General features: G+C 39.6%; 3 protein-coding genes across 3 annotated transcripts in view; 1 reads left to right on the top strand and 2 right to left on the bottom strand.

The window, feature by feature from the left end:
* The window catches only part of LOC125298155 (histone H3-like), a 781614-nt gene that overhangs the window by 20574 nt on the left and 744479 nt on the right, over positions 1 to 16561 (bottom strand). The window lies entirely within an intron of this gene.
* LOC125298123 (polyunsaturated fatty acid lipoxygenase ALOX15B-like) overlaps positions 1 to 16561 on the bottom strand; it is a 38876-nt gene that overhangs the window by 12608 nt on the left and 9707 nt on the right. The gene's annotated exons all lie outside the window — the stretch shown is intronic.
* LOC125298136 (polyunsaturated fatty acid lipoxygenase ALOX15B-like) lies at positions 5630 to 13359 on the top strand. Its single transcript, XM_048248840.1, has 10 exons — positions 5630 to 5702; positions 6183 to 6381; positions 7310 to 7391; positions 8874 to 8996; positions 9880 to 9989; positions 10084 to 10253; positions 10742 to 10885; positions 11741 to 11944; positions 12062 to 12148; positions 13252 to 13359. The coding sequence occupies exons 2-10, from the start codon at positions 6183 to 6185 to the stop codon at positions 13282 to 13284; spliced, it is 1152 nt and encodes a 383-aa protein (XP_048104797.1). The 5' UTR covers positions 5630 to 5702; the 3' UTR covers positions 13285 to 13359.

Genomic DNA, 16561 nt, shown 5'->3' with positions numbered 1-16561 from the left:
AGTCACATTCACATGGTGAAAATGTGTGTTGTTAAACACACAAGAAAAACTCCAAGCATACATTTGACAATAAAATGAAGGGCTTTCCTGAAAGAGTACACCTGAAATCTTTTTGAAATTCTGGGGCAATTAGACATTTGTAGAGAAGAACACTAATGGATGAAATATAAATATTATAGACTTAATGATGAAGGAAAAATAGTGAACAAAGAAGTTCCCCTAAATGTCAGAGTGTCTCGGCGTTCTGATTCTTGGCAACTAATGACTGTGTATGTTGATTGCCTGATGTCATTTAGGTGCTGTTCAATGGTGTGAATCTTCAATAACCAATAGCATGTGCAGATTGATCCTAAAGTTTTTGCCTGAAATTGCACTGTGCCTATTTACAAGGGCATTGTTCCCACCTCTTTTGGGGCCTACCATCAAATGTTGGACCTCTTCCTGTTGGACATTCTTTATTCTCCATGAGAAGGATTTATTGCATGCCTAATGTGTGTGTGGTGCATTTTAGATACTGAGATTCCGAGGTATATTGTAAACTGTTAATAAGTACTTTGCATGACAGGAGTCTTTTAAAGGACACCGCGCACACGCGCACACACACACACACACACACACACACACATACACACACACACACACACACACACACGCACACACACACACAACTTGTTTATTAACCCTCATGTTATCCTTGGGGTCAATTTGACTCCAAGCAACGTTTAGATAGATAGATAGATAGATAGATAGATAGATAGATAGATAGATACTTTATTGATCCCCAGGGAAAATTCAAGGTCACAGTAGCATACAGACAACACACACACATATTCACTAACAGCAGAAAGTAATTAAAAGCATATAATATAAAAACACAAGTAAGCAATAAGGACAGTAGAAGATAAATATATACTAAATACTAAATATACTAAAATACAAATTAAACTAAATAACACAATTCTAAAAAAAACAGCATCCACATAGTGGGTGATTAATCAAACAGGATGCGCTTGCAATGACTGAGGCAGGGACTGAGCCTGTGATTCTGTGTGCATAAGGTAAGGTAAGGTGCTCTGTGTGAATGAGTGTCATGGTGATGGTGCAAATGAGTAAGTCAAACAGTGCAACAGTGCAAGAATAAGTCTATATATCTATATAACTATATTAAGGAAGGTATAAGTGTGGTCACATTTCGGCTGTGGCATGGAGGGAGGGGTTGTGCATATGTGCTAATATAGCACGCAAACAGTGAGGCAGAAGACAGTGGTAAAAAGTGGCTAGTGGACAGGCAGTTCAAGCAAGACATGGAGGTGGTGAAGAGGCAGACAGACTATGCGGAGAAGTCTATTTCTCCTCTTCCTTTAAGTGAAGCATTGAACAGTTCAATGGCCCTGGGGACGAATGACTTCCTTAGTCTGTCTGTTGTGCAAGGCAGTGAGCAAAGTCTCCAGCTGATCAGGCTCTTCTGGTTAACAATAATGTTGTGGAGTAGATGACACTCATTGTCCAAGATGTTGATCAGTCTGTTCAGGGTCCTTTTGTCAGATAGTGAAGTGATGCAGTTCAGCTCCCACTACAGAGCCAGCTTTCCTTACCAGCCTGTCAATTCGCCCCGCATCCTTCTTTCTTGTGCTTCCTCCCCAGCATTAGCCTAGAAATCTAGACGCACCCTAGCGGCAGGGCTAGTCTAGCAACTCTCCATTGGCTTGTGAGCTGGAAAAATGAAACTTCTATCAGGCCAATCAAATTGTGTATAGAGACGTTAGGCGGGCTTAACGTAATGATTGATGGCAGCGAGTTGCAACGGTTTGGCTTGAATTCCCTGATACTTGAAAACAAAGACGATGGATGTTGCTGTTTGTGAACATCGTGACACGAGTTGAGCTTGAGTTGGCAAAAGTTTGAACTAGCCAACTAGCTCCGCTGGTGGAAAAAACACATGGGACTCATAGCGCTGCCGCTGTCCTATTGCGTGCAGAGGGAATGTGAAAGACAACCGATTATCCCGACCCTCGGACTGAGCACTGCCAATGGTGAGTGCCCAGACCCTACATTTTAATGTGGGTGTGACTAGTCAGGCTACCCCAGCATACCACTGCATAGAAGAGGATGCTGGCAGTCTACAGTCAAAGCTGCTTTTTTGGACAGTGGCCATATTGGAATTGGAGGATTAAGTGGTCCAGATATACTGGGTCATAAATATAAACATTCCTATGTGTTTCCCATGATCAATTAAGATGAAAAAGACATCAAGTTTGTATTTGTACCTTATGTGGTTCAAAAGTTATAGAACCCAGCCCCAGCCGTGGCGCGGCTGGCTGGGGCACCTGCACCATACGCCGGCGACCGGGGTTCGATTCCCGCCCCGTGGTCCTTTCCGGATCCCACCCTGACTCTCTCTCCCACTGGCTTCCTGTCATTCTATATGGTCCTGTAAATTAAAGGCATAAATGGCCAAAAAATGTATACAAAAAAAAAATTATGGAACCCTTTTCGGGTAGCGGCCATATTGGATTTGGCCGCCATCTTGGCCCTGAGGGTCGCTGGCTCCGGTGCCCTAGCTAAATCCTTTCAGTATAACTTGAGCTACATCTGTGCCAAATTTGCCGCTTTTAAAAGAATTTGCGCAAAATGACCTATTTATGTGCTTAAAGGAACCATATGTAAGAAATGTATTTCAATTAATCATAAAATGGCCCTGAAATGTCACTAGACATTAAGAAATCATGTTCATTTAAAATACTTATATCACTGACAACAGTAGTCTGGCCAGGATATTGTCATTTAAAAAGTGAAGTTGCAGCCCTCAACTGATGTTGTGTTTTGTCATGTCATGTTGTGTTTTGGCCTGATGCGCCACCCTCCACCTATCTACTAATCACAAAGTCAGTAGTGTTTCGGCATCTGGGTTGGCAATCTCGAGTCAGGGGCGAGGGGGAAGGGGATAAACCAGTCTACAGTAATTTGACTGAGTAAAGTGATTGCAGTACCAGTTTTTCCCACAATCTTATGGTTCCTTTAAGGCCCCCCACTAGCCGTCATTATGTTAAGCCCGTACACTGACTCGATACACTGTGTGATTGGCGTGATTGAAGTTTGAAATTGAAACGTGGCGATTTTCTAGTATTCCAGCGTAATAATCAAGGAACATGGGCACATCGGCACAATGATATAATGCAGCACCTGAAAATAGTCCCGTATAGGCTAACTTCCAGCAACAAGGTTTAGCTGCAGCAGAAGAATTGGCTAGTGACTGGATTATTATGTCTGCATGAGAGTATAGTTCCATGTCAAATCAGCCTAGAAAATCACCACGTTTCATTTTCCATTGGTCTTATTACTCTTTCTAACTTGAGAGGAGACAAGTTTTAAATAGGAAAATTGCCGGAAATCTTAGTCACTTTTAAACGTGATGCTAGCTAGATGCTAATGGTCTAATCCAATTTAATGATCTATGCTAGGCTGGAGCTAAAAGTGGTATCACCAGACTCGGAGAATGGCTGAAGGAATTAGAGAAAGGCAAAAATCAATTGTTTAACTCAAGTGTATGAATGACAAGGTTAGGGATGAATGGCACAGAGGTCAATGAAAGTGGTTATCAGTTTGGTTACTCATTGACCCACTGTGTCAATAAAAAAAAAAAAAAATTGCATTTGTTTTTTAATAACCTCATGATAACGTGGACAATCATTTTCTCAATAATTTGCCAATATACTGTTCTTCAGAACCAGGGTTGTAAACAATAGTATTCCATGACACTCAAACTCCCACATGCTTACCAGCCAGGGTCAGCAGTATAAAATGTAATAGAAAGTAAAGCATTTCACTCCTGAGGTTTCACTGCTTGACCACAGTCACTTGTTTCTTCAGCTCACACAGAAGAGGATCTATCTTCTCATTTGGTCCATAAAGGTAAGTCATTTTCAGTTATATTGTTTTGTAACTGTTAAGTATCAGTGAAATATCTCCCTCTCTTTTTCACAATGTTCTATTTTGTTTATGTTTGGATGTATTCATACATTACCTTTTCTTAGGTGATCGTATCAGAAAATTAACAAAATGTATTTCAGGAATAAAATAAAAATGTTGACCTACACACTGAGCCTGTATACTGGTGACCGGCTTTTTGCCAAAACCATCTACAGCATCTATGTTCTACTCCACGGAACTGAAGGAGCGAGTGAGAAAGTTAAAGTGCATGGTAGTACTCTTCATTCCAACAAGGTGAGTCTATTTGTGCAATGAATTGTATATGCCGTAATAAAAACATTTGATGCTTTTTAGATTAGATTAGATTAGATTCAATGTTATTGTCATTTTGCAGAGTACAAGTACAAAGACAATTAAATGCAGTTTGTGTCTAACCAGAAGGGCAAAAAAGCAAAAAAGTGCAATGTGATATACAATGTATAGACAGGTCAATAAATATAGTTCAGTGTAGGCAGTGTATGTAGTTTAAAGTAATATGAATGAAATATAAATATGTGCAGTGTATTAGCATTATAAGAGCAGAATAAATGTATTATGAACACTTGTATGAACAACATGTACAGATATGTGCAATGTAGTAGCAGTGACATTATAATAGTAGTATAGAATAATATAGTAGAAAGAATAATATAGAAGAATATATGTATGCATGTACCGGTATGTATGTATGTGTGTGTGCGTGTGCGTGTGTGTGTGTGTCCTTAGAATAGCTGTTATTTCCATAATATCAATGCATTGGGAACACTGCACATTCAATTTCAAATCAAAACATGACCAAAATTGATCAAGTTTGTGTTATACCTTTACAGAAAGTGAAGAAAAAGGAATGTTAGGCTGTTCAAAAAAATAGCAGTGTTTGCATTTTTCTTTACAAACTCAAACATTTACTGCATGAACTGAAAAATGTCTCAAGATTTTCCTTTACTTCGAATCACTGCACTAATATCTAGTTGCATTACTATTATTTCTGAAAATTGCTTCACATCTGTGTTGCATGGAGTCGACCAACTACTGCCACCCAGAGATGGCAAAAGTACTCACATCCCGTCCTCAAGTAGAAGTATAAATATTTGTGTTAAAAAATACTCTGGTAAAAGTAGAAGTACTGATTTAACTTCTTTACTCAAGTAAAAGTAACAACGTATAGGCTTAGAAATGTACTTAAAGTATAAAAGTAAAAGTAGTCTTGTGAATGACAACCATTTTTTATGCAACGGTACCTATACCATACAAATGTTACTACAGTGCAAGAGTGCCAGTCTCTCTTTTTAAATCTTCCCGTAACATGTTGGGCCATTTCTCTCTTGTGGTACCTGCCTGTCACCTGTCTTTGTCTCCGCCCCATCTCCTTATTTGGTCTGTGCTTCCTGTCTTGTTAGTTTTCCCTCCGTTTCTGTTTCCACACCTGTTCCCCGTTATTGTCTTGTTGGTCTCGTCCAGTCCTCTGTCTTTCTGTTAATTAGTCTGTTTTATTTAGTTTAATTATGGTTTCCACCTGTCTTGTTTTACCTTGATCATTGTCCACCTGTGCCCTGTTACCCCTGTGTATGTAAACCCTCTGTCTCCTCTCAGTCTTTGTCGGTTATTAGTCTTATTGTGTTGTGTTACACACGGTTTGTCCAAGTACAGAATAAAGAATCTTGTAAATTCCAAGGTTTTGGTGCCTTGCATTGTGTTTCGGCTCAGCTCTCCCCAGCTTACTGTGACAGCATGTGGGTCGTTGGACAAACTGTTTGCGGCCAGAACGCTATACAGTTGAGAATAGGCAGAGAGAGAAGGGCAGAGAGGGGAGAGGAGGGGTTGTATGGTGTGGCACATGAAAAGTCCATGACCGCACTATGCTATAGCAGCATAAGGCATGGTGAAGGGTAGTCAACACTAGCACAGGTATGGTCAGTGACCACCGTCGCACGCATGACTGGGGTGCCAGTCACAGGAGGACACAGCAAAAATCCCTGAGGTGGTTGAAGTTTTTGAGATTCTTGGGATTACAAGAAGTCCAATATTCTGTGATCGTAGCGGTCTAGGTGGGTTGTATGGGACTAGGAGATCTTTAATATATTCAGGTGTCTGGCCATTTATGGCTTTGTATATTAGAAGTAATATTTTTAAGTCAATGTGACTTTTAACAGGTAGCCAGTGTAAAGATGCTAGGATGGGGGAAGTATGTTCTAATATGTCTAATCATGCAGATGACTCCATGTCATATCCATTGCACTGCTTCACTGGGGGACCTTGTCATGGTGGAAGTGCACTCTGACGTCAGGCTCTTTGAAGACCAGTGGTTCTGTGACAAGATCTCTGTTAAGGCACCAGAGGGTGAAGAACTTATGTTCCCGTGTTACCGCTGGCTTAGCTCCAAGGCAGGGCTGTATTTAAGACCTGCTTCAGGTAAGACCCATGTTTATTCTTTATTGCCATGTTATGGTATTTTGTTACACTATAGAATATAGTGCTGAATCACTGCTGAATGTTCCATTTAAGATGATGTGCTTAACCCTTGTAAGGTACATCCCCCCCCCCCCCAACACACATATTACATATGAGGTCAGGTCTGCAAGTGTAATAATTGTAGGTGCTATCTTAACTGTGTCCTCATCCTAACTGGGCCTGGTGTGTGTGTGTCTGTGTGCGGAAGTGTTCTCTTTCTGCACCAGTCCTGCTATTCCCACACAAAGTCACATAATTGTTACATTTAAATCACTTTCACCTGTTCTAATTAAGTTCTACAAAATAGTCACCCATAATTATCAAAAATCTTCTTTTCTATTTTTTCACCTTTTTATAATGGAATTTTCTAATTGTCTCACAAAAAACAAAAATGATCATATGATAATAAATGTGATTATTACCATATATAAATGGCAAATACGGACCATACGGACCATCATTGGTAATTGAGGTAAAGTAAACATATGTTAAGTATTTTTACATACATTCTTATCCACCAGACCTGGGAACATGTGCTGTGTAACAAAAATAATATTTTATAACATGTTATGAACACCATACAAGGGTTAAAATTCTACCTGGCACAGAACACTTTTTTTTCATCACCATCATTTTACTGCATTCTACCTTGAGAAAGCGACTCGCAAACACATTTCTGGCTCAATTTTAGGACTTTCCAGAATGTTATGGGTGCCACTCAATAACTCAATGTGTCCAGTAATCAGTGAATAAGCTAGTCATTCACACATAGAGACCTTGAACTGAAAAACCGAAAAGCAGACCTAGCGACGTGACTGAAATTATGTGTCCTTTCATAACCAGTAAAAACCAGCATTCTAAAATCATCTCTGTGTCTTTGACCTTCAAGGGAAATTGCCATTCCAGGATACTCACCCGATAGCCTATAAACAGAGGCAGAGACAACTGGATGAGGCTCACAACAACTTCAGGTCAGTCTATTGAGAGATCTCTTTAATAAATGGAAAAGGCTTGCTCTCTGAAGTGCTAAACCAACATATACTTTGCACACTGTTCTTTAAATGGTGAAATCTATTTAGTGAAGGGAAAGGGCTGTGATTGTTCTCTGTTTTCCTGAGTACAGAACACTCACAGAGCTCATGTCTCTATTAGAATTGGAAACGGTCAAGGCCGGTGAGGCCAGGTATAGACTGCGGACCCAAAAGAAGACTCGGAGACAGAGAGTAGATTAAATGTAGACAAACACAAACTCTGCAGATCAGGGAGAATCATTAGGTAACAGAAAAGACAAATAGGCAACTCAAAAAATGTCAAAAACCACAGCGGAGGTACAGGCAGGGTCCAGTCAGACCGCCAAAGACAAGAGAGGCAGAGAGGTCTGTGTATCGTTAGGCAGATAAATACACAGGTACCTGTAGCCTTTGGCCAGAAAAAACAGTTACTCCAACAGGAGCAGGACCATTTGCAAGAATCCGCTCTGAAAGCCACAATAATCTGCCAAAGGGTAGGTTGCACCAACATGGGTTAAGTTTTAACCTGGATTAAATCAAGGTTTTTCCATTAATGAAGTTTAAAGTTAATCAGGTTTACATTTAAAGCTTGGTTGATGCAACCCACCGGTCAAGGTTTTAATCACAGGTTAAGGTTTTAATCATGGATTTGTTAAACCAAGCTTAAAATGAAGTGGTGCAACATAGCTCAAATTAAATTAAAACCTAAATCTACAAATCCTTGATTAGGCATAAACCAAGAATAATTTAATCCTTGGTGGTGCAAGATACTTTGGTATTTTCCTCCTGACACGGCCGAGACTAATGAGGTTGAACCCCTCCCAGGTATGACGGGTCACAGACTAGGGAGTGGTGTTTCTGGGCCGGACCGTGACAGAAACAGACATTGCATTGCAGAAACACTTGACATCCTTTAAAAATGGACACAACTGTTATCATCCAGAAGAGCTGTTGTTGTTATCCACAATAGCTTTCTTTTTTTTTCTTCTTTTTTTTATTGAGTTTTTTCCAAACATATTAACAAGACCCAACAAACCTTACAAAACCCAACTATACAAAAAGACTATTTGAGATTATTGAAATTCTAGATAGAGCATGTGAACACAAACAACATGAAACAAATAGAGACAGTATTTGACAAGACAATACGCTAAAGGGGACCGATTACAATGGGGGTGGAGGAGGGGCATGTGTGTGTGCATGAATAGCTATGTCCGTGCATGAAGGTGTGTGTGTGTGATGAATGTTTCTGTGTTGAAATGTTAAAATCCACAATAGCTTTCTGTCCGGTTTAAGTCGCTGTGACATATGTTTTAAATTGCATACTTCTGTACTTACAATACCTAATTTTAGTGCACATGTACATTCACTTGTGCACTAATATTGGGTATTGTAATTACAGAAGTATCCAGTTTATGACGTGTCTCTGTTGTGTGTCCACAGATGGCGTGTATACGCTGAAGGTTTGCCTCAGACAGTCGACGCTGATTCATTCTGCAAACTTCCTGCAGAGGTCCAGTTCTCATTCAAAAAATTTGTTGACTTTTTCTCCACTGCAGCCACTGAGTAAGAAACCATCCTCCTAAAAAAAGTTTTTAAAAAGTTTTTTGTATGTCCAAAGTTTTTTATTTAATTTTTCTGAAGTGTTTACAACTTGGTGTTAAGTAATAATTGTTGCAAATTGGAACCCAACAAAATATTAGTGCATTCCTGGAACTGGGCGTCGTTAGACTACATCCTTATGCATCGCTTTCTGCCAGGACTTTTACAGTCTTTTCCCAAATCACGCGCAAGAGCAGTAGAAAATGGCAATTTATAAGTGTAATTACAATACATTTATAAATAAATATAACACTATGGGTGGGATAGGGTAGCACAATGGGCACAATGTCCGCCTCCTTGTTGTCCCTGTCAAGATTGCCATCAATAGTAGCCTACGACATTTATTTCAAGAAAGAGTAGGCTATAGCTTAGAATGCAGAAGTCTCGCAGTGATCACCTATTTACTGTAAAAGCTTTGTGAGAGAACGTGAGAAGAAGCACAAACGCCTACTTTGATGTACTGTCATGCTACGCATTGCACCACCACAGAAAGCAGAGAGTAGCAAGATTCCTAGAACCACACACAGTAGTTGGATTCTCCCAATTTCATTCCAGACAAACTTGGAGCAGTTGGAGGTCAAACATTCTGACCTCCTACTGGGGAAAAGTACAATAGAACACCACTTATCACCAGTTATCATTTCTGAACTCGGGGGTAAGTCGATCTGCCCCAACTGGAGTTTGACCTCAGACATCCAAGTTGTCTAGAATGCAGCATAACTACCTTTAAAGTTAAATAAAAGTATCTAATGTAGTTTTGGGTGTTTTGGTGAATCTAGAAGTCACAAAATATTTATATTTTACCCTGCCATTGCAAACTGTTCCATTGCCATTGTTCCCTCTGTAGATTATGTGCATTGGGGTTAAAGAAGTATGTCCATTGTACCAAATCGTGGAGAAGCTTGAGCAAGTTGGAAAAAATGATGTCAGAATCCTTTTCATCTAGCCAAACCTACGGTACTCGCCATAACATGAAGGGCAGCTGAGTTGCTTTTTTTGCACATCAAAAGCACTGTAGTGGTTTTTTTTTCTGACACAGCATGTCTTGCAGAATACGTCCTGAATCACTGGAAAGAGGATAAATTCTTTGGCTACCAGCTGCTGAATGGTCTTAACCCCATGATGATCCAGTGCTGCTCAAAACTGCCCGAGAACTTCCTCGTCACAGAGGAGATGGTCAAAGACTCTCTGAATGGGAGCAACCTGGAGCATGAGATTGAGGTAGATTATATACTGTATCAACAAGCAAAATATTAAAGATATTTGCAAGACTTGTGAAATGTAGAAGCTTGGAGCAGGAGATGATGGATGGTATGCGTTTGTCAGCAGGTTACAGTCAGGACCTCTAAAGGCTTCAGTGCTTTAGCACTGCATGTAATCAGCTAATCATGCACATAGCATCTTTTTCCTTTAAGGTCTTACTAAGAGTTTATACATTCACAGTAACTAAAACAAATCTTAAGGGTGTTTAAACATCCCTATAGGACACTCCAAGGCCAACACATAAAATTGTAAAAATTACACTGGTCACAAACACTCAATTCTATATTTCAGATATAATTAATCACACACAATATTGTTCACTTCTTGATTGTTTTGGTGAATCAATTTACAACATATTCAGAATGAATTAGGATTAACAGAATAGAGTGAGAATTGGTGGATGTATTAATATATTTCCCATTTTAATCTGCCTCGCAATCCTATAGAAAGGGAACATCTTCCTGTGTGACTACAAGATGTTGGATGGGCTTGTGGGAAATGTAGTCCATGACAGGCAGCAGTATCACACCGCTCCCCTGGTCCTGCTCTACTGCAACCCTCAGGGTCTGATGCTGCCCATCGCCATACAGGTAAACAGTTTGCATTTATTTTACCTTCCTTATCCATGATATTCATCAACCGACACATTTCCCATGATTCATAACGTACAAATGACTCTATACTCTTTACTATTTACAACTTCCGACTCCATGTATAAAACACTCCTGCCTTAAAAAAAAATCCTTTAACTTATTTGAGTTGTTTGTACAACCAGCCATGGAACTCATTTTTACTCATTTCCACAGCATTCGCTGTCGACAGCTGTTAATGTTACCGAAAGTTTAAAACGGTATTGGTTGTCATGGCGGTGCACATACTGTAGATCACGTACGAATAAGGTGCTTGAGCGTCTGACGAGAATTGAGCATCTGACTGTCTTTTATACTTTTTTTCTTTACCGTCTCTCTCTCCACTGTATTTGGTACCCAAGTATTTGGTGCCATGTATAACAGACCATTTTTGTAGAGAGAATTACCGTACTGTACTTCTAATTGCAATTCATCGTGACAATCTTGCAGGATTTCATTCTGATGCATTCCTTTTGTCCACTTGACTGTTCTGCTGTTATTCAAAGTATGATCAGAGACTTTCTAATGAGGAGACACAGCACTCAATAAATCCTCCATAGAAATGCATGCGCCAATATGGGGTTAACGCCAATTGTAGTTGTTCACGAACACCCCAACAACATGTGAATACATTGAGCCAATAATGTGGTGTGTTGTGAAGACATCGTGCAAATCATGTGTTGTGATCTCGCCGCTGGAGCAAGATTGGTGTCGTGAAGCCCTGCGCACGCACATTTTTAGGGTCGCATTCATTCATCAGAATGTTGCTTCCAACTTTATACTTTCACCACTAACATGTATGTCTCCCCTACACAGTTAGGGCAAACACCTGGACCTGAGAACCCCATCTTCCTGCCCACCGACCCCAAGCATGACTGGCTGCTGGCTAAGATCTTTGTGCGGGCCGCGGAGTTCAGCGTGCACGAGTCCGACTTCCACCTGCTGAGAACTCACCTGCTATGTGAGGTGTTCACCATGGCAACATTACGGAACTTACCCTCCATACACCCGCTCTATAAGGTATAACACCTGGAAAATGGGTGGGGAATCATGGGAAACAATCTAATCATTGAAAGACTATCGGTAATTGTAGAACATATTCATATGTACATTTATGGGTTTCTCCCCCCCTTGCAGCTCATCTTTCCGCATATCCGGTACACGCTTCACATCAACATCCTGGCCCGGAATCAGCTGATATCTGAAAATGGGGTCCTTACCAAGGTATGTACATACAGCATTGTTCAACAGGCATTAACGATACTGTTCTTACGTTTAATCCAATATAGGGCAATTCCATGGAAAATTACATTTTTGTAACATCCATAACGCCAATAAAATGTGATGGTATGGTATGATGTGAATGATTACATGAAATTTGAGCATTTGCTATTTTTGGCTGAAGAATGTAAATGAGAAAAAATGCACAAAACAAATAATGTTATCATTCACATCATACAAATGCCAAGGCATTTCACTGGTGTTATGGATGTGACAAAAAATCAATTTTCTGTGGAATGGCCCATAATTGTTTTGTTTTTTCAGTTCAGCATGTCTGTTCTTACAGCATCTCTATGATATACCAGCCAGTCAACAACAGAGTGTTATGTTGTGTTGGGATTGCTGTTGAAGTCATGTCATCATAACAGTATTCTTGAGTTTAGTTTTAATTTGCCCTAGCAAATGTATTATAACAAGTAACTTGCCTTACAAACACCAGCAACAGGCACTGAACCTAGCTAACTATATATATATATACATATACACACACATATACATACACATATATATATATATATATATATATACACACACACACACATACATACACACACACACACATACATACATACATATACATACTAGTGGGCAGCCGTGGCCTACTGGTTAGCGCTTCGACTTGGAACTGGAGGGTTGCCGGTTCGAACCCCGACCAGTAGGAAGCGGCTGAAGTGCCCTTGAGCAAGGCACCTAACCCCTCACTGCTCCCTGAGCGCCACTGTTGTTGCAGGCAACTCGCTGCGCCGGGATTAGTGTGTGCTTCACCTCACTGTGTGTACACTGTGTGCTGAGTGTGTTTCACTAATTCACGGATTGGGATAAATGCAGAGACCAAATTTCCCTAACGGGATCAAAAGTGTATATATACTTATACTTCATATATATATATATATATCGTAAAATTGTTAAAAACATGCACAATGACGCTTTGACCTCATGGATAATTAAACTTTTTCATTGTTTGTTGATTTACTTTGGCGGGCATTTCCATCAGATTTATGGTGCTCGGTTTTGTCTCTGTTAACGATACGACTCTCAGTATTCAGGAATGGGCGGAAAGTCATTGTCCGAGTTGCTGAAGCGTGGAACTTCCTCCCTGACCTACAGCTCCCTCTGTCTGCCTGAGAACATCTCTGAGAGAGGCCTGGAGGATGTCCCCAACTACTACTACAGAGATGATGGCATAGAACTGTGGAACATCATCTACAGGTAAGATTAGAAATTGATTAGCAAGTGATAATTATTTATATATTCGTGGACCGCTTGTTAGAAATCTGACGCAAATAAAGTTGAAGATGTTTTCAAAACTAACATAGAAAGAAAACATAAATGTCTACAGGCTGTAGGTCTAAGCCATTTGGTTGTTGACCAGATATTTTGAAAAATGGTCTAGCTTGTTTCACTTTGGTTGGGCAATGGGCCCATACTATGCTGCTGCTCTAACATAAGGCCATGTGATTGTTTGCAGGTATGTCAAAGGAGTACTGACACACTACTACAAGTCTGATGATTATGTTCAGAAGGACACAGAGCTTCAGGGCTGGATCAGAGGCATTTTCGTATATGGGTTCTTGGGAAAGGAATGCACAGGTGAGTTTGAGGCCCTCATCATGTTCATACTGCACAGTAGTACACACTATTGAATCAAAGATCACACCCTGTGAGCCCAAGATATCCAAATGAGCACCAGGTATCCAAAGTGTACAAAATTAAGAATGCCTTTGTGTGACTCAGTAGGGCAAGGTTACTTTTGTAATTTGTAATGATTTCTTAATTGGTAGGTTCTTATGTTCCAACTACAAACCAAAGTGGTGACTTATCCACTTGTGTCAATGTTCACTCTACTAATATGGTAAAGGTTCAGTCAGCGATCGTACACGTTTTCAGGTGTATAACATTTTTTTTGTTGCATTCAACAATCTCCTCACAATCAGCTAGCTGGCCATTCCGTCAGTACAATGTAAAAAAAAAAACCTTAAAAAACTGGAAACAAACCAAGTGGGCCTGTCCCCAAAACAAAAACAAAACCCTATAAGCAGTTTCTCTGCAAATACTTATGGGCAGAGCCGGACAGTAACGGAGTACATTTACTTGAGTACAGTACTTGAGTACAATTTTGAGGAATCTGTACTTTACTCGAGTATCATTTTTGGAGAGTACTCATGACTTTACTCAAGTACATTTGAGAGCAAATATTTTACGCTTTACTCCGCTACATGTCTATCCATAACCGTGAGTACCCGTTACTAAAAAAAGGAAACCCTCAATTTGTTGTTTCCCTCTCAAACGTGATTGGATTGTGCAGGCACCACTGATTGGGACAGCCTATCAGCAATCACCTTCAGCTTTCCGCCAAAGTCAACTCCATGGTCAGATTTAGGTGTAACCCACAGGGAAAATAAATATTAGGATATAAAGTTAAATAGATAAATAGATAAGTTAATAAATATGCTAATACTTAAATATGTAAAACTACATTCAATATAATAGTTGTTGAGAACTTTCAAGAGTTTATTTGTAGGCACTCTAACCCATAGAACATTAAGACTGCCTTACAGCCAATCACAGTTCATACAGGGGTCCCCGGGTTTTTTGAGGAGTGCACGAGCGTTGAAATAATACTACGCGCTGGGAGTAACGTTAGTCAGGCTGACTACAGGTGAAAGGATCCAGATGTGAGAGATAATTTTGTAAATAAGCTATTTTGTTTTGGTATGCCAGTTGTCTATTCGGGAACTGTGTGTAATGAGTTTGCTTGTAATAGTGTACAGACAAAAGTCTCATCAGTTAATGGCTATAGTCGTGTGTGAGATAAGTGGCCTTGCTAGCAAGCTAAGTAAGCTAGCCAGTTAACGAAGTTCGTTAAGTGTCTGCTGTGCGCCGACGACGGTGAAGGAAAACCAGATAGCGGTTTAGGCTACGTGTGCCTTATACCTCCTCTGGCAACGCTGGACGTCTCGCCTCTCACTCCCTCTTGATTGGATGTTTTCCCCGCTGCTGTACTGTCACTGCCTCTGGTCTGTGGAGCCTCATTGCTGGCGTGAGCTATCGTTGTTGGAGGTATCGTAACCCTTTTGTTTTCAGGCTCAGCTGAGTGAAGCGCTGAGTCTGTTTGTAGCCTCACCGGTAGCAAAAGCAACGACACAGGCCTGCAACGATAACTCCTCGATACCGTGCGGTATTGTGTGTGTGTGTAAAAGAGAGAGTGTATGTGTGGGCCCACATTGTTGTTGTCTTATGTGATGTTCAAATTGGTTGCCGTTGTCTGGCCTTAAGCCAGGCTAAGGGGTTTAGCATTGAATTGACAACCTTATGGGTCGTTTAATATAGTATTTATACTATTACTCATACTTTAGTGTTTCTAAACCTAAACTTAGGCTATCTATTCATACTTCACTATTTCTAACCATAAACCTATTTAATCATACTGCAGTTCTTCTAAACCTAAACTTAGCCTATCAATTCATACTTTAATATTTCTAAACGTATACTTATTTAATCATACTGCAGTTCTTCTAAACCTAAACTTAGCCTATCAATTCATACTTTAATATTTCTAAACGTATACTTATTTAATCATACTGTGGTACTTCTAAACCTAACCTTGCTTAATCATATTGTGTTATTTATAAAATAAACCTTCTAACTCCGCTGTGCTAAAGATATTTTACAGAAGTGTGTTTACATCTATTACACTTGCTGGTCAAGTTCGTCAAGCCACAGGTTTTATATTGTATTTATTGATTGTTTTTATATCCTGGTATTATTCATACTATCTAGTCAGTTGGCAACTGATTGTACATTAGCTATACATAATTTATATATTCATTGTTAAACATACAGCATTTATATTTCACATTTATATATTTATTGTTATTTATAACTTTCCCATATCCTTACCTTTGTTAGTAGAAATAAATTAACAGCATTTGGCATTAAAACTGTGGTATTTGTCTTGATGAGGGGATATTTATTAATTGTTCAGAAATGGTCATACTTGGAAATTTGATTTAACTAAAGCGTTAAAAAGTAGTGACACAAAAAAGTAAGGAGAGATCCACCGTAACAGAACTCAGGCCTTTACCTTAAGTGAAACTACAGGTAAAGGGCGTTACATAAATGGAGGCACCGCTGGGATCATTTTTTTTTTTTAAAAACTAACTAACAAATACATAAAGCAGCTTTATTAGCTTAACTTATAGACAGCTTAAAATAGGACACTTCACTCATCTGTATCACAGCAAATAGTTATATTTAATTAAAACAACTCATTATATATTAATATTTCCCCTCATCTTTAAAACAACTAATATCATTATGGCTGAAACAGTTAGCAGCTCATGGTCTCAGGACCTT

Source organism: Alosa alosa, chromosome 7 (assembly GCF_017589495.1).
Source record: "Alosa alosa isolate M-15738 ecotype Scorff River chromosome 7, AALO_Geno_1.1, whole genome shotgun sequence".
Taxonomy (NCBI): Eukaryota; Metazoa; Chordata; class Actinopteri; order Clupeiformes; family Clupeidae; genus Alosa; species Alosa alosa.
The sequence above is the reverse complement of the archived record's forward strand: the minus strand, read 5'-3'. Positions and strand labels throughout refer to the sequence as shown.